The sequence below is a fragment of the Mustelus asterias genome, chromosome 1 (assembly GCF_964213995.1).
Source record: "Mustelus asterias chromosome 1, sMusAst1.hap1.1, whole genome shotgun sequence".
NCBI classification, from domain to species: Eukaryota; Metazoa; Chordata; class Chondrichthyes; order Carcharhiniformes; family Triakidae; genus Mustelus; species Mustelus asterias.
In genome coordinates this window covers 19,310,818-19,332,162 of record NC_135801.1, presented here as the reverse complement: position 1 = coordinate 19,332,162, position 21,345 = coordinate 19,310,818, and the positions used below count along the sequence as shown (strand labels likewise).

Here is a 21,345-nt window from a genome sequence, read left to right as displayed (position 1 = left end):
TTTGGACAACTTTTGATTGGTTGAGCTACACAATAAGCTATGGAGAGGCATGAGTTATTACTTCCATCCCATCAGCTACATCAGAGGCAAATTTAATCTGAAAAGGCACAAACATAAATCTTGCACAATTTATATGGAGCCATGTTATTAGCAAGTTATTCAGTACAACAGCAAGTTCACAAGCTAAATGAAAATCCTGTATTATTCTATTGATGGGCTGCACTGCTAAGATTTTTCTTTTACTGCCATCATAAGACCATAAGACATAGGAGCAGAATTAGGCCACTCGGCCCATCAAGTCTGCTCTGCCACTCAATCATGGCTGATATTTTTCTCATCCCCATTCTCCTGCCTTTTCCCCATACCCTGATCCCCTTATTAATCAAAAACCTATCTATCTCTGTCTTAAAAACACTCAATGACCTGGCCTCCACAGCCTTCTGCGGCAAAGAGTTCCACAGATTCATCGCTCCGGCTGAAGAAGTTCCTCCTCATCTCTGTTTTAAAAGATCATCCCTTTAGCGTGAGGTTGTGCCCTCGGGTTCTAGTTTTTCCTACTAGTGGAAACATCCTCTCCATGTCACTCTATACAGGCCTCGCAGCATCCTGTAAGTTTCAATAAGATCCCCCCCTCATCCTTCTAAACTCCAATGAGTACTGACCCAGAGTCCTCAACCGTTCCTCATACGACAAGCTCTTCATTCCAGGGATCATTCTTGTGAACCTCCTCTGGACCCTTTCCAAGGCCAGCACATCCTTCCTTAGATATGGGGCCCAAAACTGCTCCCAATACTCCCAATGGGGCCTTATACATCAGTTGCTGTTTACATACAAAAACACATAATCTAATAACTAGAGCTGAATATTTGACACGTGCACCTGATTTCTAATATTTTAACAGCTATTTGTCCATTTATTTTAAACTAGCTAATGTCCCCACTAAACAGTAGATAATTAATGACTCATGGAAGCATTAATCAATTACAATTGGTGACCACTGTTTTACCTTTAAGCGTTTGTCAACCTGTTCCTTCAGCTGATGGAGCAGCACTGTCCTCTGCTTTAGGAACTCCATGTGTGTCTCCTGTTCAAGCAACAACATGGATCTAGTCCTCTTCTGTTGCAGCACCAACCTGTTAGCAACAATAGAGAAAGAGGGAGACCTTTACCTCGAAATTAAATATTCTTCTCTCCAAGTTTTCAGTCTGTAAATTGTACAGACATTGGGCCTTGAGAGGATGTGACAGTAATGCTCATATTCTCGGAAACATACAGCAAAACAGCTTATATTTATCTAAAGCCTTTCACACAGTAAAAATGTCCCGAGTCACTTCACTGGAGTGTTTTCAGGCAAACGTTTACCATTTAGAGATCGTGGCCTGGATTTTTCATTTGAGGTGGGCATGGGAAGTTGGGAAAATTCCTAGAGCTGCCTGTCTGCCTCGGAAACTAGAAGCAGGAGTAGGCTGTTCAGTCCATCGAGCCTGCTCCACCATTCATTTTGATGATGGCTGATCATCAAAATCAAGATCTACCTTTCCCCCATATCCCTTGAATCTTTGGCCACAAGAGCTAAATCTAAATCCTTCTTGAAATCACCCAACACTTGGCCTCAACTACTCTCTGTGGTAATGAATTTCACAGATGCACCTCTCTTTGGGTGGAGACCATGCCCGCCAAGGGGGGGGATCTTCATTGCTGGGTGACAGGTGTGAGCTGGAAGAAGCGTGGAGGTAGCCATAGCATTAACTCAGAATTTAGCTTAATTGTTTTGTATACCAGTTTTAATTTTAGAAAAAAGGACAGCAACAGTAGCATTTTAAAAATGAATTTAACTAAATGCAGCAAGCCATATCAGGTTACATAAATAATACTACCCTCAAATAGAATGGTTTTGCATTAATTCCTCCTCCCATCCCACTAAAATCTGATTGATAACATTTTACTCACTGGTTCTGAATTCTTCTTGGTAGAGGAGGATTTGTCTTCACATTGACTAAGTCTGCATTGAGGTTCTCCTCCAAAGCCTTCTCATCACTAAGTTTTTGTCTTCTAAATGTTTCTGATTAAGGAACAGACATCACTTCAAATTACAATTCTCACTACATTTCATTAATCGAAGACACTAACAAGGGACTCAATTAATTACAAAATTTGAAATTAAAATCCTGAACCTCCTTTTCACTTTGTAAAGGCAGCACTGCTATCAGAAAACGCATTTCAATATGCAAGAAATTTCTACGGCACTTTTGAGTAGAAAAATGTACAAACGTGGTCCAACAAATGGCATAATCAAGAAACAAAAATGGAGGAGATACTGGGAGGATAATCAAAGGTGTTGTCAAGATGGAGTGGTTTTGAGAGAGGTGGAAGGGACCACACATAAAAACATAAAAAGGGCCAGGCAATGGCCTAGTGGCATTATTACTAGACTATTAAACCAGAAACTCAGCTAATGTTCTGGGGACCTGGGTTCGAATCCCACAAGGGCAGATGGTAGAATTTGAATTCAATAATAAAAAAATCTGGAATTAAGAATCTACTGATGATCATGAAACCATTGTCGATTGTCGAAAAAACCCATCTGGTTCACTAATGTCCTTTAGGGAAGGAAATCTCTGTCTTTACTTGGTCTGGCCTACATGTGACACATGTCACAGCAATGTGGTTGACTCTCAAGTGTCCTTGGTCAACTAGGGATGGGTGATAAAGGCTGGCCCGCCAGTGACACCCATATCCCATAAATGAAATAAATTAAATTAAAAGGCCTGTTCAACCTTCTGATTTAGGGTGCCCCTCCCTCTGGGACCTGGAAGCTCTAAAGCTCTGCCTACCTTCCCCCACCACCCCCTCCCCACCTGCCTAACTCAGACACCAACACTGTTCATCTTCTGACCCGCCCTCGTCATCCTCTACCTTCCTGCCCCAGAGAACACCAGGACTTACCTCAAGTGTGATCCCGGGACTTAGGCTGAGGCACAGCATCTGATCACTGCAGCACTGTGGCTGGACAGCTTGGAGAGCTGTCAGTCAGATTGGTTGACAGCTCCTCAAGGCATAACTTTCTTTTAAGAGCGGATGGAAGTCCCACATGCTGCCAATCAATGCTCAATTGAGCATGAAATGGCAGTGGGCCTGCCAGTGTCAGCAGGGATAGCTTCCATGCCAAGTGCTTGCCACCCTGAAAATTCAGGCCCCTATCTCCATCTTAAAGAAGAGCCCCCTTCCTTTGAAATCGTGTGCCCCCCCCCCCCCCACCCCCACCCCCACCCCATTTCTGGATTCCTCCACAAGTGGAAACATTCTCTCAGCATCTGCTTCTTCAGAATCTTACATGTTTCAATAAGGTCGCATCTCAACTTTTCCAAACTCCATTGAGTATCAGCAAAACCTACTCAAACTTTCCTCACAAAACATTCCCTTTGCCTCTTCTCAAGGGCAATTAGGGATGGACAATAAATACCAGTAATGTCCATACCCCATGAATGAATAAAATAAATTGTCATTCTTGGTCTTGGTCCAATAACTCAACTCTATTGAGATTCCAAATTTGTTAACTGATATGGAAGTTAAAGGAAATCTGGTGTGACACCAACAAGTTTCTAAACTGTTTTAATCCAGGACTGGACTGTCATCCAATATTATACTTCAGATAATATATGATATTGGCTATGTGAATCAAGTCACGTTTTCAAGTAACATGATAGTCACTTACTTGATCGATTATACATTGTTGCGAATTACAAAATATGCATCTTTAATTAAATAAAATTGGTAATCTATTCTTCACCCAGATGGAAATACCTTTTGCTCTCTTGGTTTTGTTGTCCACAATGTTTGCTTACCGCAACTGTGGATAATTAACATGTCTTCCCCATTGAGGTCAGGTTTTACTGAGAGTGAATGTCACAAAGTGTGACCAACCTCCGCAAGTCACAGTAACAGAGGAAGGTTCTTTACAAATTGATTATAACTAACCCTCCCCACCCAGATCCATTGTTCACTTAGGAAAAAAGAAAAGTAAATTCTTATTGAGACCTTGCATGAGCCTCAGCTGATTCTTTTTGTCTTTTCTGTACACCTCAATGATTTCTTCTGTCTGCTGGTAATAATTCTGGATAAGATTGGTTGCACCTTCCATGGTCACATAGACACTCTCAGTTGCTCTCTCGACGAGTAGATTCTAAAAAAAAACAAATATGCACAAGTCAACATTTTTTTAATTACTTCCTGGTCTTGTGGAAAAGCTCGGTGACACATTGGTTAGCACTGCTGCTTTGGTGCCAGCGATCTGGGTTTGATTCACGGTTTGGGTCACTATGTGTTGAGTTTGCACGTTCTCCCCGTGTCTACGTGGGTTTCTCCGGGTGCTTCGGTTTCCCCCCATCGTCCGAAAGACATGCTGGTTAGGTTTTTATTATTGTCACATGATTGGTATACGTTGAAAAGTATTGTTTCTTGTACGCTACACAGACAAAGCATACCGCACATAGAGAAAGAAAGGAGAGAGTGCAGAATGTAGTGTTACAGTTGGTATGTGTCCTCAGACTTTTGTATCTTTTTCCCACGGACGAAGGTGGAAGAGTGTATGTCTGGGGTTCTTGATTATGCTGGCTGTTTTTCCGAGGCAGTGGGAAGTGCAGATGGAGATAATGGATGGGAGGCTGGTTTTAGTGATGGACTGGGCTTCGTTCATGACCCTTTGTAGTTTATTGCAGTCTTGGACAGAGCAGGAGCCATACCAAGCTGTGATACAACCAGAAGCAATGTTTTCTATGGTTCATCTGTATAATTTGCTGAGAGTCAGACATGCAAAATTTCCTCAGTGTCCTGAAAAAGTAGAGGCGTTGGTGGGTTTTCTTAATTATAGTGTCTGCATGGGGGGGACCAGGCCAGGTTGTTGGTGATTTGGACAACTAAAAACTGAAGCTCTCGAACATTTCTACTTCGTCCCCATTGATTTAGACAGGGGCATGTCCTCCATTATGCTTCCGGAAGTCGATGACTATCTCCTTCATTTTGTTGACTTTGAGAGATTATTTTCATCGCACCAGTTCACCAGATTCTCTATCACATTCCTGTACTCCGTCTCGTCATTGTTTGAGATCTGGCCCACCACAATGGTGTCATCAGCAAACCTTAAAATAGAGTTGGAGCGGAATTTGGCCGAGCAGTCATAGGTGTACAAAGAATATAGTAAGGGGCTGAGGACACAGCCTTGCGAAGCACTGGTGTTGAGGATGATCGTGGAGGAGGTGTTGTTGCCTATCCTTACTGATTGCAGGCTGTAGATTAGAAAGTCTAGGATCCAGTTGCAGAGGGAAGAGCCGAGCCCCAGGCCGCAGAGTTTGGCGATGAGTTTCGTCGGAATAATAATGTTGAAGGCTGAGCTGTAGTCAATAAATAGTCTGATGTAGGTGGCTTTGTTATCTAGGTGTTTCCAAGATTGAATGTGGGGCCAGGGACATGGCGTCTGCTGTGGACCTGTTGCAGTGATAGGCGAACTGTAGTGGATCCAAGCAATCTGGGAGGCTGAAATTGATTCGTGCCATGACTAACCTTTCAAAGCACTTCATAATGATGGATGTCAGAGCCACCGGACGATAGTCATTAAGGCACATTGCCTGACTTTTCTTTGGTAGTGGGATGATGGTCATCTCCTTGAATCAGGTAGGGACCTCAGATTGGCGTAAAGAATTGCATCGACCATGTTAAATTCTCCATTAGTGTACCCGAAAGGTGGCAGAGTGCAGCGACTAGGGGATTTTCCACAGTAACTTCATTGCAGTGTTAATGTAAGCCTACTTGTGACACTAAAAAATAAAGTGATAAACCTCACCTAATGTCAAAGAAAGTTAGGCTCTTCATTTACTTCAATAGCTTTTAACACAGTTTAATATTTAATACTGAGATCTAACATTTTAGCATAAATATCAATGGGAATTTGAACAGAAACTCATTAAAGTAATGTCATGTCAGTTAGTTCACAGAACCTGCAGAGTTCATTGACATAAAGGTAAATTTTCTAAAATTGTGATTCTGGCAAGGAGCTTTACAGAAAATTCTTGAGCGATTGAAAGTTTGACTGACCTCTGCATCTGAATTCTCCGATGGTTATTAAAAATATCTGATATTATAATTGGTATGTTTCAAAAGTATAACTTTTAATTTGAGGATTAAAATTATTAAATCCAAGATAAATGAAAATTCCTGGTGTGAGAAATTGGTAAATGTCCCTAAGGTAATTATGAACCACGGGGAAAAGGAAACTGTGTTGCTAGGATGATGGTGAGAAGTATTCACACCAACATTCCAGGTGTTCCCTATCGCTATAGTGATATGTGATACAGGATGGGAGTCTGTTGAGATTTGGGTGTTGTCGCTGTGATTTTTCCCAGATAAGGCCAGGATGTTGCCTGGTATGGAGGGGAGATCCTATGAGGAGAGGCTGAGGGATTTGGGATTGTTTTCGCTGGAAAGGCGGCGGCTAAGAGGGGATCTTATTGAAACATATAAGATGATTAGAGGTTTAGATAGGGTGGATAGTGATAGCCTTTTTCCTCTGATGGAGAAATCCAGCACGAGGGGGCATGGCTTTAAATTGAGGGGGGGTAGTTATAGAACCGATGTCAGGGGTAGGTTCTTTACCCAGAGGGTGGTGAGGGATTGGAATGCCCTGCCAGCATCAGTAGTAAATGCGCCTAGTTTGGGGGCGTTTAAGAGATCCGTAGATAGGTTCATGGACGAAAAGAAATTGGTTTAGGTTGGAGGGTCACAGTTTTTTTTTTAACTGGTCGGTGCAACATCGTGGGCCGAAGGGCCTGTTCTGCGCTGTAATGTTCTATGTTCTAAGGCAGTTGGTGCTTGGAAGAGAGAAGACTACCAGTAGTTGTAGCTTTGAATGAGCTGTGGATCGAGATCAGAGGGATATCGGAAACCAAGGGTGTTTTCTGATTTGAAGCCACAAAGCAGAGTGCAGTGAGGTCTATACTTGAGCTGTGCAGTCCACAATCGTGAGACAGTGAAGGAGAGTTGGAGGGTCACCCAGGCTGACGCTATTGAACGAACCCCAAGAAATTGTGTACCTAGGACAACAGCTGGAACACTAAGTAGAACCAAAGTGAATTCTTGAGAGCTGTGGCATGCCTTGGTTTGGTCCCAGGAGAGGTGCATGAACTCTCAAGATTCTGTAAAGTATATGGGTATTCATGGGTGGAAGTAAAAGTTGAACAGAGTGTAAAGTTTACAAAAAGTGCCTACTTCGTTTAACCCCTGTAAAGGTTTTTTTAAAAATGTGAAATAAAGATTATCACTTTTTTGAGTTTAATAACTGGGAGTTCAAATTTATTTTTTAAACTTACTGGTCTCTATCTAGATTGTAACACAGTTGAAGCATTACGCTCTGGAGAACAAATATGCAAAATTCACTCCCTCACCTCGATGAAATTTTGTACATGCAGAAATTAAAACATATTCAAATGATTACAATCGGCTTTATCTACAGGGTTTTTTAAACACTGCCTTTAGTATGAAGGATTCATGTTGGGGATTTTATAAGACATTGACTTGACACCCAAATGCAGTGGGAAGAAATGTAACTTTTGCCAATTATGTAAAATGAATGATATCAGATTGGTCCCCTGTTATATATCCTCCCTGATTTTCCAATTGAGCACAATGTATAATGGGACTCCGTTCCATTTTCACCCCTATTACACTATCACCAAATGCTAGAATTACTTGCAGTTTGTTTTATGCAGTAGAGCACCCTCTACTGTATCCAGTGCATTATGTCAGGTGACTTATCTGGAAATAAGTGAATGTGTACAAATCCTACTTTAAACTGCTGCACTCACTACATTTAAAGTAAACTTACCATTCTACTCATTGACAATCTGGTACAACCCAAATAAATATCAGTGCTCTAGGTAATGATTCCACCCTGTATAAGGTATACAGAAATGCGTGGCAAAATGTGAATGACAGTTCTTCAGCTGTCTTAGCCAGCCATGGAACACACTTTGCATTGAACTGGACTATAAGAGTTGAATTTTGGCACTAATCTCGCATAGCCATGGATAACTTCTAATGAATGTTACCTGAAGTTTCTGTGTGTTGTCGTCATGGTTCTGTTTTAGGGTGTGCGCTCTGGCCTGCTGGGTCAGAACACGACCCATGACCCTTTCCATGTGATGTTGTAATAGATCCATGAATGCCTGGGTTTCTGCAGCAAGTTGTTGGTGATTTAGTATTTCAGCCTCTTGACACAGCTTCTCCTGTTCTTCTGAGAATTTGGACATCTTGAAAAATAAACAGAATCCAGAACTTTTCAAATCACAATCAATGAATTGTGAAGATAAATAATTAATGAAATACTTTGCCCCAATCTGAATATGTGCAATAAAACCCTTCTTCTATATCCCTGTTTAACATTACAAAAGTAACAATTAGGGTGGCACAGTAGCAAGCACTGCTGCCTCACAGACCCAGGTTCAAGTCCAGCCTTGGGTGACTGTGTGGAGTTTGCACGTTCTCCCCATGTCTGCATGGGTTTCCTCTGGGTGCTCCAGTTTCCTCCCACAGTCCAAAGATGTTAGGTGGATTGAACATGCTAAAAATAACCCCTTAATTTCAAGGGGATTAGTGGGGTAAATACATTTGGTTATGGGGATAGAGCCTGGGTGAGATTGTTGTCGGTGCAGGCTCAAAGGGCCAAAGGGCCTCCTTACGAACTGTAGGAATTCTATTCTATGATCTTGAAAATTAAAGCTCAACTGCGAATATTGAATATTTATCCTTGGTAGCTTTGACAAACAATTAGCGTATAATATTTCTGTACCATATTATCCTGTAGCTTCACGTTCTCATCATCACGCTGGTCCCAAATGGGTAGTTCTTTCATCCGTTGTTCTCCAAGTTCATCTAGCAGACATTTTGTCTTGAAAAGCTTCATTTCTTTGAGTATCATTAGACTAAGCTGTCTCAGAGTTAGTTGTCTGACCATCGATTGCAAAGCTACCTTGTGCTCCAGCATAATGTGTTTGGCAACCCTGAAAGAATAAGCAAGTACAAAAAGCGGTTACACCTGTAGATGATTCAGACAACGCTTGGCCGTTAGATTCAGAGCTCCTCCGATGTCTCGGGCACACAGAAGTAATTGAGTCAGATTAGGACTGGCACACGTGCAAAATGTGTAAGCCGTAGGATTCACTCGAGGACTTGATCACAGACTCCAAATTGACCAATTATTAGGGGGCACAGGTTTAAGGTGCGAGGGGCAAGGTTTAAAGGAGATGTACGAGGCAAATGTTTTTACACAGAGGGTGGTGGGTGCCTGGAACTCGTTGCCAGGGGAGGTAGTGGAAGCAGATACGTTAGTAACTTATAAGGGGCATCTTGACAAATACATGAATAGGATGGGAATAGAGGGATATGGTCCCCGGAAGGGTAGGGAATTTTAGTTAAGTCGGGCAGCATGGTCGGTGTAGGCTTGGAGGGCCGAAGGACCTGTTCCTGTGCTGTAATTTTCTTTGTTCTTTGACCCTTCTGACGAACTGCTGCATTGACAGATGTACCATTTTTCAGAGAAGATATTAGTTGAAACTCTGGTTGCCTGTTTAAGTGAATGTAAAAGATTCTATGATCGTGTTTGAGGAAGAACAAGGAAATTCTCCCCATGTCCAGGCCAACATTTACCCCTCAAACATCACTATAAAAGGCAGATCAACTGTTTTTTCACCTTGCTGTTAAAAGTGTAGTCTTGCTGTGCATAAATTGATTGTTGCATTTGCTTTCAAAGCAACAATGGCTACACTCTGAAGTATTTCACGGATCGTTATGCAATTTAGAACACTTTTTACCAACACAATTTCTTTCTTTCAACTCAATGGAGTACACACAATCGAACGAGAGTGCACATCAGGGTGAATCAATGGGATAGGACAGAGTAGAATGTAGATAGTTTAGGGTAAAGCAAATTCAGGAGAAACCACAAATAGCTACAACAGGCAAAATGACTGAGAACAGAATGATACAGAGTAACATAAACCCTATAGTATATGTAATATAGCAATGTGCTAAATTGTTGTCTTATGATAAGATATAATGTGCTCGATTTAGTTTATTAAATAATAATTAACAGGAAACCAATCAGGCACAGTGTTATGAATCTATCAATATGCATGTCAAAGCACTGAAACACAACCAGAATGAACATGCAAACACAATAGTGAAAATCATTAGGATCAAAGGAAATTGAGAGTACATAATTTGTGTACACTGAAATAATAGACATTTTTAATGATATAAGAAAAACAGAAAATGCTGTTAATACCCAGTGGATAATGGTATAATAAAGTAATCAATAATGGGAGGGTCAGAGTTAAGAAGACGGCTAAAGAAACACAAACTGTAAAAAAGTAGCTCAGAAGGTAAAAGATCTGTCCAGTTTAGATGTAGCCCGAGAAACTAAAGTCTACCCAGTCTGGGCATAATGTGCAGCTTTAAACTGGAGAAGTGAAAAACCAGTAATAGTTTGCAGTCGAGATTATTATCCAATGATACCTGCTGAAAATGCATGAAAATACAAGTGTGTGGAAATGAGGTTAGAACGGAATCAAGCTTAATTTTGAAGTTTTCTATAGTTAGAAACATAGAAGATAGGGCCAAATGGCCTCCTCCTGCCCTTCGAGCCTGTTCTGCCATTCATTACAATCATGGCTGATCATCCAACTCAATAGTTTAATCCTGCTCTCTCCCCATAACCTTTGATCCCATTTGTCCCATGTGCTATATCCAGCCACCTCTTGAATACATTCAATGTTTTGGCATCAACTACTTCCTGTGGTAATGAATTCCACAGGCTCACCACTCTGGGTGAAGTAGTGTCTCCTCACCGCCATTCTAAATGGTCTACTCTGAATCCTCAGACTGTGACCCCTGGTTCTGGACTCCCCCACCATCAGGAATATCCTCCCTGGATCTACCCTGTCCAGTCCTGTTAGAATTTTATAAGCCTCCAAGAGATTCCCCCCTCATTCATCTGAACTCCAGCGAAAACAATCCTAACCTAGTCAATCTCTCCTCATACATCAGTCCCACCATCCCCGGAATCAGCCTGTTAAACTTCGGTGCACTCCCTCAAAAGCAAGAACATCCTTCCTCAGAAAAGGAGACCAAAACTGCACACAGTACTCTAGGTGTGGTCTTACCCACACTTGGATACATTCTAAGTCAAGAACAAGCAATTGGACAAAGTAGCGGAGGGACATTTCCATCTTGAAACTGTGCTCCAATAAGAATAAATGCACTTGGGAAAGGAGGAAAAAAAAAATTAGATTGCTTGAGTGACCATTGCATCATGTGGTATGGCACAGCAGCCCCTGTGGGGGGCGGCACGGTAGCACAGTGGTTAGCACTGCTGCTTCACAGCTCCAGGGACCTGGTTTCGAATCCCGGCTCGGGTCGCTGTCTGTGTGGAGTTTGCACATTCTCCCCGTGTCTGTGTGGGTTTCCTCCGGGTGCTCCGGTTTCCTCCCACAGTCCAAAGGTGTGCAGGCTAGGTTGATTGGCCATTCTAAATTGCCCCTTAGTGTCCCAGGATGCATAGGTTAGAGGGGTTAGTAGGTAAAATATGTAGGGATATGTGAATAGGGCCTAGGTGGGATTGTGGTTGGTACAGACTCGTTGGGCCGAATGGCCTCTTTCTGCACTGTAGGATTCTATATAAGACAAGATGGTCATAGCCAGAGTGCCAATGTTAGGCTTGGAATTACTTTTAAACGTGTTATCACCTTCCTGTAAACTTGTTAAGGGTGGAATATTCAAGGAAACAAAAAGTAAAAGAAGAAAAAAAAACAGGAGGTACTAGTGGTGTCACTAAATTTCACAAGGGCATGAGTAACTTATCAATTTGGTAAACCTTGAATAACTCGTACTTACTTTTCATCTAGGCCACTCTGCCTCAGTAGGAAACCTTGAATGATCTTCTTCTGCACATCAACCAGATGTTTCTGTCTCACCGAGTTAAGTACTTGCTCGTCTAGCCATACCTAAATTTTGCAATAAGAAGATTGATTTGTATACAAAATCCCTCATTTCAAAACCAGTACGAACCTCATCAGCTACACTATTAGATTAAAAGTCAGTTAACGTGTCGGCTTTCAGAAATGAGTTCCTCGCAAAATTTCCACGAAAAATATTGCTCGGACAGTGCAAGACTTAAGATGTTCTAGGAGTGCCTATTGTTCCATCACTGTAACAAAACTGTCAAAGTCACTCTAGTTTACTCGAATGCCTGGTTGACTAATGAGTAACAAAAAGGAGAAGTCTAAGGGCAGGTCATCCGTCCAGCCTTTCGACAGGGGCTGGCAAAGTAGCAATGACCAAAATAAAGTGGAGGAGAAAATTAAAAAAAAAAGGGACTGGAAGTAATTAATTTTACATGCCTGTTTCATTTGGGCCAGTTTTTCTTGGAACTGTTTCAAATGCTGCTTTCTTTCTTCTTCTGCTGTCTGCTTCCTTGCTGTCAGATCCTGCTGCAGGCGGCTTCTCAGAGATTCCATTGCAGATAAAGATACTCCAGTTAGCTTTGGTAGGGTTTCTGTGAAAAGATCCTTGATCGATTTGTCCAAGGTCCGTGATGAGGCAGAGTGCAGCTTCTGTATGATACAACAGTTTTTATTATGTTACGTGCCTATGTTGTTAAAACAATGATAGCTCCATATTTCTTCAGTTGAACCCATTGAGGAAAGCACCAAAAAATTACTTTCAACTTAATTTTTTTGCAGAGTAAAATCCACCCTCTCCAAGTTCACGTTTACCTCTACATCTGAAGGTTGTAATTAAAAGGATTTTTTAAAACTTTAAACTGAAGGTGAACACCCTACATGAATAGGATTGGAATGGAAGGATAGGGACTCCGTAAACGCATACAGTTTTTGTTTATGGAGACATCACGATCGGCACAGGCTTGGAGGGCCAAAGGGCCTGTTCCTGTGCTGTACTGTTCTTTGTTCTTTAGACCCTCACCCACCAAACACAAGCAAAGTTTGGTCACATGTCGTACACAAAAACATCTGACCAAAATGGTCAGGAAAATCATGTGCAGACTATGATTGAAATTCTGATCTCTGCCTCTAGTGATTGAGACTCCAAACCAACAGCAAGAAACTAGAAAATTATCCCAGTGAATGTCAACTGTATGATTTCACATTTTTCTTTCACTGGAAAATAAAAAGATTCACGAACATGTATTTGAAATTAATGGGTTATTTAAGGATTGCATGACATAGAAAGATAGTACATTATCCCTTCACCTAGTCAGTGATAGGAAAGTCTCCCCAGATTATCAACTATGATATCCAATGTGAAATGAGTTGAAACAATATTAATCTAATATAACTACTAGTATAATATAGGTGGAATCTTACCAACATTGAGTGTCAGGATCTGACTGAAAACCAGTCTGTTTCTCTCCAGGGAAACAGGCAGGTTTCCTCTCCAGATCTTCTGACACTTTGTCAAAACAAATCTGGGGGAAGAGGTGGCATGTTCCACGCCATCATGTTGAGGGGCGGGGCCGAAACAGGCTGGTAAAGCCAGCTGCACTGAGATATCGAGGTGCTATTTTGGAAGGGTGCCACAATCAGAAAAAAATAACCTCCCCCCCCCACCCCACCAGTCTCATGGTGCCAACTTGGCAGTGCCAACCTGTGCCAGGGCACTGCTTGGATAATGTCCCTCTCCCCTGGGGGCAATACTCACCTTTACGCCCCCAGGGGATCATCAAGACAGGTTCACTTCTGTAAGTGTAGCTCATGTAAACTACGCCGACGTGAGTTTGAAAATACGCCTGCTGGGAAAGAATGTGGTGAGGGGAATCTTTAATTATATTTAAATTTATTACAATGTATTGAAATCAGGTTGACGCCGAGGGACTGCGAAAATCAGAAATCGCGATCTCACTGGCGAGATTAGTGATATCCGAGTTTCGCCGGATCTTGAGCCCCCCGCTGCCATTCCCATGCACGGAGAGCCTGGGCTCAAGATCGCCCCCATAGTCTACAGTATAAGACTTTGTATAATACAACATGAGTTGCAATAAACTGTCAGCCTCACTCAAACCACAAGAATGGCTGGCAGGTGAAGTACAGAGAAATATCATACTGCTGTATTAGAGTATACTGCACTATTCTCCGGTTAAGAGATAGTACAGAGCAGTGATATTAGCGTTAGATTGCTTCTGCAAGAGCCAAGCTCAAATATGGTGAGTTGAATTGCCTTCTATGCTATAAACTTTTAAGATTCAATTACTTCCGTCTTGAAGCTAAGGCAGCTCTACTCCCAACAATGACCCAGTCATAATCTACGTTATAACTGTCATGAAAATATTTGATGATTCTACCAGGGAGTAAAAAAAAAATCCTACTTCCTTGAATAGCCAATCCCATCTGGATTAGCACAATTTGGCTAAATTTGATATGGTTTCGATTTAGTGAAGCACTTTTGCTTTTGGATACAGCATTCATGTTATATTCTATATTCTGCTGCAGAATCAGTGGTGAAGATTCATTGAGGTTGTATCTTGGTAGTTATGCTGAGGTGCACCTCATTGTGCATTTTTAAGGTCAATTATATCAATGATAAGGATACTATCAGTTTACAAGCATTTAATCAGCAGATCACAATGTATATGGTAGTGTACACAATGTGGAGGCTATAAGGGTAATGACTGTTCCAACCTTCACAACGTAAAAACGCTGAATCATAATATCCTTCCATCTTAATCAAAAAATCCTCTCTTCTGCTTGAATGCCTTCAAAACCTTTCACTCCTAAGACTTTAGTCAACAAAACCAAACCTTTGAATATTTTAGTAAAATGTACTAAAAACTGAAATTTTGTTTAACTATAGAAGGGTAATCTATGAAATGGGTAGACTGGACTCTCACCTCCCACAGCTCGGTAACTGCCTCGACATCATGATGATCCTCTTCATCCTGCACATCACAGCAGTTTTGCCTGTGCCGCTCTGCAAGCTCATGGAAATTCTATAAAGTTCACATCTATATTATTTTGTGTCAACAAACTACTGGAGTGCCTATATGCAATCTGCCTGTTAGAATTAATGATGTGGAGATGCCGGCGTTGGACTGGGGTCAAAAACAGTAAGAGTAATGTTGGGTTTATGTCACACTATCAGTAACCCCCACAGCTTGCCTCTTGGACTTGCAGAATCTCACTGGCTGTCCTGTCTGGAGACAATACACATCTCTTTAACCTGTGCTTAATGCTCCCTCCACTCACATTGTCTGTATCTTTAAGACCTGGTTGGCTGTAGAGATTCGCATTCTAATCAGTATTCTGTAACTTGATTGTGTGTCTCTGTGCCCTGTTTGAGAGCAGATTTCCACTCCCATCTGACGAAGGAGCAGCGCTCCGAAAGCTAATGGCATTTGCTACCAAATAAACCTGTTGGACTTTAACCTGGTGTTGTTAAAACTCTTACTGTGTTAGAATTAATATCAGAATGAACAAGGAATTAAACATCTCTTGGCAATGTTACTTTTAAGATTCGCATATACCATGTCATTGCTTAAGCAGAACTGAGGCTCAACATATAGTTCACGACTATCTCAAGGAGACACAAACATTTTTCTTTCTGCAACAATGAAATCCAGCAAGAAGACACTAATAAGAAATGTAACATCCACCCCTCTATTCTGTCATTTTTTAAAACTTGTTTCTGAACACAGAATTTGCAGGATAAAATTGTAGAACTGGATTCATTTGTATGTCCCAAACTTTCTCAACGAAGATACAACCAACCTGGTGGTCTATCAATGGGCATTGTAATGGTCAGACATTGGCATGAACAGTACAGTCAACCAGAATGCTCATGAAGAAAACAGTGCATCAGGAAGCACATTTCCAATTTTGGCCAGGAATTTTTAGATGATAGAGTTTGCCTTCCCGCCATTTGAGGACTTGGTGGTGAACAATCCCTGCCAATATTGGCTGCCCTGCAGTCATTTAATGCTCCAAAGTGCGCTAATTTCATAAATGGAACATTGTTCCCTATGGATGGTAACGATGCACAAATTCAGTGAACAAATGAAGGGTGAGCTTGCTGAAGGATAGTCTTAAATAGGCCAGTGATCGCTTTGTTATAATGGAGTTGCTCCCTCATGCTAAAAACAGAGTTTGAGCCCAATATGTTAACTCCCACATTTACGTCTAACAAGTTTCTCCAAAAGGATTTGAGAGTCTCACCTGAAAAAACTCAGCAGCAGCAAGCATTTCTGCTGCCCGATCTTTCATATTAGTTGCCTCTTGTCTTTGTGTCTCTTCGAGTCGCTTCATCAAGTTTCTGTGTTTGCTCTTCATTTCCAAAATGAGCTCTTTGGTCTGTTTTGCACATTCTGTAAGAATTGTTTATATTATATGTGGGTACAAGTTGTAGAAACGTTTCAAGGTTCAAATAATGTTTAAGGTGTATCAAAGTTATTGGCTGGAATTTTACCGTAAAGTTGAAGTTTATCTATTAGTCACAAATAGGCTTACATTCACATTGCAATGAAGTTACTGTGAAAATCCCTAGTCGCCACACTCCGGTGCCTGTTTGGGTACACTGAGGGAGAAGTTGCATGGCCAATTCACCTAACCGTTCTGTCCGCCAGGGGAATCAGTGCAGGCGAGGGGACGGACCACAGGCAGGATTTTACTGTTTTGGGACGAACGAAGCCGTAAAATCCCGCCCATTTTGTCAGCAATTTTCATGCGTATTCTCTGGCACAATATCAGAGGAACCATCAAATGGAATTGAGTAAAGAGTTAAACATGGTTGTTCCACCAGAGGTGCCACTGCAGTTGGAGCAGGAAATCAGGAGAATTCAAGCAATATTCAGGGCTTATAACTTCCAATTCGATTTCAGCAGCATTACTTTGCAATTTGGAACAGAAGTCAAATTTCAATGACAGCTTACTTCTTAAAATAGCTGTCCTTATAATGATTGACATGATGCCAACATCTTCAGGTTTCCATGTGAACAGTGAGCTGATACAGCAGGGAACATTCCAAGTGGTTACCCGTGAGAATAAAGCTGCCAACTTCTAAAACTCTCAAAAAATAATATTTTTCTGAACTGTTGGGAGCATTCATGTTCTGAATTCTGGGGGATTACACTTGTAGGTCCTCCAGGCAGTGGCATCGTCAAGTTGAGTTTGAAGGCTGTGCTGTTTGCCTCTGCCCTGACTGAATTAAATTACAGATTTCGGGCAGAATATTGGATGAGTGGTGTCCACTTAAACAGTGGTGGAAATGACACTGCCCAAAAGCACATCCTCGTTTTACCTTTCAGGCACTATAAGTGCAGATTTATTTAGAATTTCTTGCTTGCAATTAAAAAGTTGTTAATGTCCTTGGGACATGAAATAGGAGCTCAACCCTAACATTTCTACCCAGAATAGTGAATCGTTAAGCTTGTAGAATCCATGGGGGTGATTCTCCAGCCCCGTGAACCCCAGTGCAAATTGTCTTATGGCCAGAGAATTGTGCAAGATGGGTCAGACGTGAGCTGTTCCAGTGAGAACCCCATTTGGCATTCTTCCTGCCCCCCGCATGCCAATGTAGTCTGATTAACGTATGGGGTCTGTTTAAAGCCAGATTCAACTGACTCCCAGGATTCACCGATCCTCCGGTACAACGGGAACCCGGTGCGAATCATTACTGGTCTCCACAAACAGTGACCAGACGTGATCCCCATGCAGGGGGCTCGGAGGTCATTGAAGCCCACAGCTAGTTAGGGACATTGCTTGGCAGTGACCTGGCACAGCTCTGGCACACTGGCAGTGCCAACCAATTGACACTGTCAGGGTTCAAGGGGCAGTGCCAGGTTGGAACTACCAAGGGCAGGGCCTGAAAGGGGGGACATGAGAGGGGGTGGTGTCTGAAGTTGGAAGGGGGGGTGGGGGGGGGGGACATGGCAAACTCATAGCGGGGTTTCTCTCACTTGGGGGGTGAGGGGTGATGTCGGTGATTTGGTAGGAAGGGCCCTGATTTTGGGGGGGGGGGCAGGGGGTCAGAGGGGCTGGATCACCCTCATGCCTACATGGTGTGTGTATGGGTGCTGGAGTTTGCCCCTCCAGGGTAAAGTGTGGGGGTGTTCCCCATGTTTGTGAGGTGCTGCAATATCCATGGGGGGGGGGGCAGAAATACCCTCAACTTTACCATGAGGTCAGAGCGCCCTTGAAAAAGGTCACTCTGATCTCCAAGGAGTTGATCTTGCCGGCAACTTTCGGTCCCGCAGATCTCTTTGCCTTTGCTGGTGGGAATTTTTCCAAAGCTCCAAAAAAATGACTAAGTATAGGGTAAGCTGTGATCTGCATTGTGCTGAACCACTGATGGAATTCTCACTGCTTTCACCACCAGAGATGACAATTAGTCATTTTTTGTGATAATTCGGCCCCACATCTCTTCAGATTTTGACACTTGGAGGTGATATCCCCGAGTCCTGGAACTGGTCCATACAATTCAGCTCATGAGCTACCTTTCTAACCTTACCATTGATGTAAGTGTCCACACTGTCTTGAACAGAACTTTGTAATCTGGCTAATATCTCTTCCTTTTGCCATAAAGCCAGTTCACCATCCCTGGCAAGAATATTCAGCACTGATGTCACAATCTTTAATTTGTCTTTGTTCTCCTGCTGCACAAGCCACTTCGAGGAATGAAGGGTCTTTGCCATGAACTCCCAACGTAATAGCTTATCCAGTATAACCTATGACAAAAACATAACCATGCCAGTTGAAAGCTAGCTGTTGAATGATTTAATTCAAATTTAACTTTTTATACGTGCTATCCAAATCCTTATCAGGCATTTCCCTTGCATGGGGTGTGGCGGTACAAAGTGGACGCACAGCTGCAAAATGGAGGGTATAACTTCACTAAACTGGCTTCAACGCAGTATACGATCATCTGTCAGGGATGGTCCAACACTACTTCAGCTATACATTGGTTGTAATAAACTTTTAAAAGTTTAAATATTGACGCAATGTTATTTTTGAAATTAGTAATAGTTTTGACTTGCAGAGGGAGTTGGAATACAGCGAGCAGTTTTGCACTGCCACTGGATGACACATTCACTGATCTCTACATCCCCAGAGAAGTGGATGATAATGCCAGGGTAATTCAAAATGATGGAAAATGGCATCAGTCATGCCATGCGGCAACACCCACACACTGATAACCTGCTTGCTGAGTCTCAGTTTGTGTTCTGGCAGCACTACCTTCATTCAGACCTTATCAAAACCAGGATGCAGACATGGGGCAAGGAAAGAGCTAAAATGCCAGAGGAGAGATGATATTGTTAATATCCAGGTCAGAAATTCCAAGGTGTTTTATGAAGATAGCCTAGATCCTACATTTTTACATTTGAATTTGGCATGGGTGAGAATAAGGTGTTTCACTCCAGGTATGATTCAGTGACCCACTAGGGAGCTTTTATCAAACAAAGTTTATTTAAGAACAAAGTTAAAATATAATTAAAGGCATTAGCATAACTTTTACCAATTACTAGATTCAAACATGATACAGTATAGACCTTACCAGCTCGCTATCTATGTTGTTCCAAGTCAACCACCATCCTATAAACATACACCCCTTTCTAGACTTGACACAAAAAGTATGCTCATGTGATACTGGACCTGCTGCGAATTGGTCCTTTGAATGTTGGATTGAATCTCTGAGGCTTCCCAATCCTGGAACTTTTGGTTATACATACCATGACTTGAAACGTAAGGCAGTCAGTTAGCAGACTCTCCACCTGCGACATGTTTTCGTTTATGTTCCTCATTATTTCTTGCACAGTGACCTTAGGGAGCTTGGAATGAGTCAAGAGGCAAAGGCGGGTACTTTCAATTTGCTGGAAGAATCCACTGAGCTGAACAACAGGCACAAACAAATGTTAACCGACTTCATAAATTACCTCTACAGGCTGTGAGAGCCTGTTGGAATAAAAACATTCACCAGGAAGTATATTAGCAGAACAGGTGAAGAATAATGGCAACACAAACCTTTTCAACCTTGATTAAATAAAGTCCTTGAGAATAGAGTTTCTGATACATCACAAAGTCTGTGCCATTGAAAATGTCCCTCACCATATACAAAAAGCAAACTGCAAGGATAGTTTTATGACCAGGGGGTTCACAGGATGAGGTTGTAATGCAATATACTTACTCAATGACAAGCAGGGCCGATAAGAACAATGGGGCAGCACGGTGGTTAGCACTGCTGCCTCACAGTGCAAGAGACAGGAGATCTATTCCCGGCTTGGGCCACTGTCTGTGCGGAATGTGCATGTTCTCCCCGTATCTGCGTGGGATTCCTCCAGGTGCTCCTGCTTCCTCCCACAGTCCGAAAGACATGCTGGTAAGGTGCATTGGCCATGCTAAATTCTCCCTCAGTGTACCCGAACAGATGCCTGAGTGTGGCAACTGGGGGATTTTCACAGTGACTTCATTGCAGTGTTAGTGTAAGCCTACTTATGACACTAATAAATAAACTTTAAACTTAACTTCTGTGATGCTGCACACTGGAAGAATAGATGCAAAATGGGAACACCGAGATCACAGGTTTGTACTTATGGTATAGTATTGTAGATCCTGGGACTATTTCCTTCTGGGTTGCAAATTCAGCAGTTTGGAGTATTTCTTATGCTATCTTGTTTTTACCAATATTGTGCCTTAGCCTCTTTTAGAACCAAATTTGACACAAATTCTTCTTGCACAATCGTGACGGATTTGCTCCAGGTTTGTTCTTCCTTATGCATAGATGTGGAATGGAACTCCACAGGTGAATTAACTTTTAAATTACCAAACCATTTTGCAATGTTTACAGCATCATTTTAGAACAATGCTGCTCCCATTTGACCTCTTTAAACGTGTTTCTAAAATGTTTATTTATAATTACTACTTTTCAGATTAAAGATTATTTTTGAAATTTAAGTTTACTTCAAATACTGTATTTTGTGACTCAGATTTTATGCGATGAACAAAGATATAGCAGGGAGATCAGAATGCACCAACACCGTATTGGTTTAAAGTTTATTTATTGTCACAAGTAGGCTTACATTAACACTCAAATGAAGTTACGGTGAAAATTCCCCAGTCGCCACACTCCAGCACCCGTTCAGGTACACCAAGGGAGAATGTAGCATGGCCAATGCACCTAACCAGCACGTCTTTTGGACTGTGGGAGGAAACCCATGCAGACACGGGAAGAACGTGCAGACTCCGCACAGACAGCTGGGAATCGAAGTATCTGAAAGGTCTTGGTGCACCTATTTGT

General features: G+C 42.0%; 1 protein-coding gene across 2 annotated transcripts in view; it reads right to left on the bottom strand.

The window, feature by feature from the left end:
• evc (EvC ciliary complex subunit 1) overlaps positions 1–21,345 on the bottom strand; it is a 45,103-nt gene that overhangs the window by 9,130 nt on the left and 14,628 nt on the right. The window contains exons 8-18 of one of the 2 annotated variants that reach the window (XM_078210195.1): positions 19,781–19,939; positions 18,562–18,778; positions 16,272–16,420; positions 14,951–15,049; positions 12,447–12,659; positions 11,941–12,050; positions 8,840–9,050; positions 8,100–8,300; positions 4,039–4,183; positions 1,951–2,062; positions 1,007–1,133 (exon numbers count right to left, since the gene is read on the bottom strand). In XM_078210195.1, the coding sequence (XP_078066321.1) occupies positions 1,007–1,133; positions 1,951–2,062; positions 4,039–4,183; positions 8,100–8,300; positions 8,840–9,050; positions 11,941–12,050; positions 12,447–12,659; positions 14,951–15,049; positions 16,272–16,420; positions 18,562–18,778; positions 19,781–19,939 (1,743 nt within the window). The remainder of the gene's footprint in view (positions 1–1,006; positions 1,134–1,950; positions 2,063–4,038; positions 4,184–8,099; positions 8,301–8,839; positions 9,051–11,940; positions 12,051–12,446; positions 12,660–14,950; positions 15,050–16,271; positions 16,421–18,561; positions 18,779–19,780; positions 19,940–21,345) is intronic. The other variant, XM_078210196.1, reaches the window with a different exon arrangement.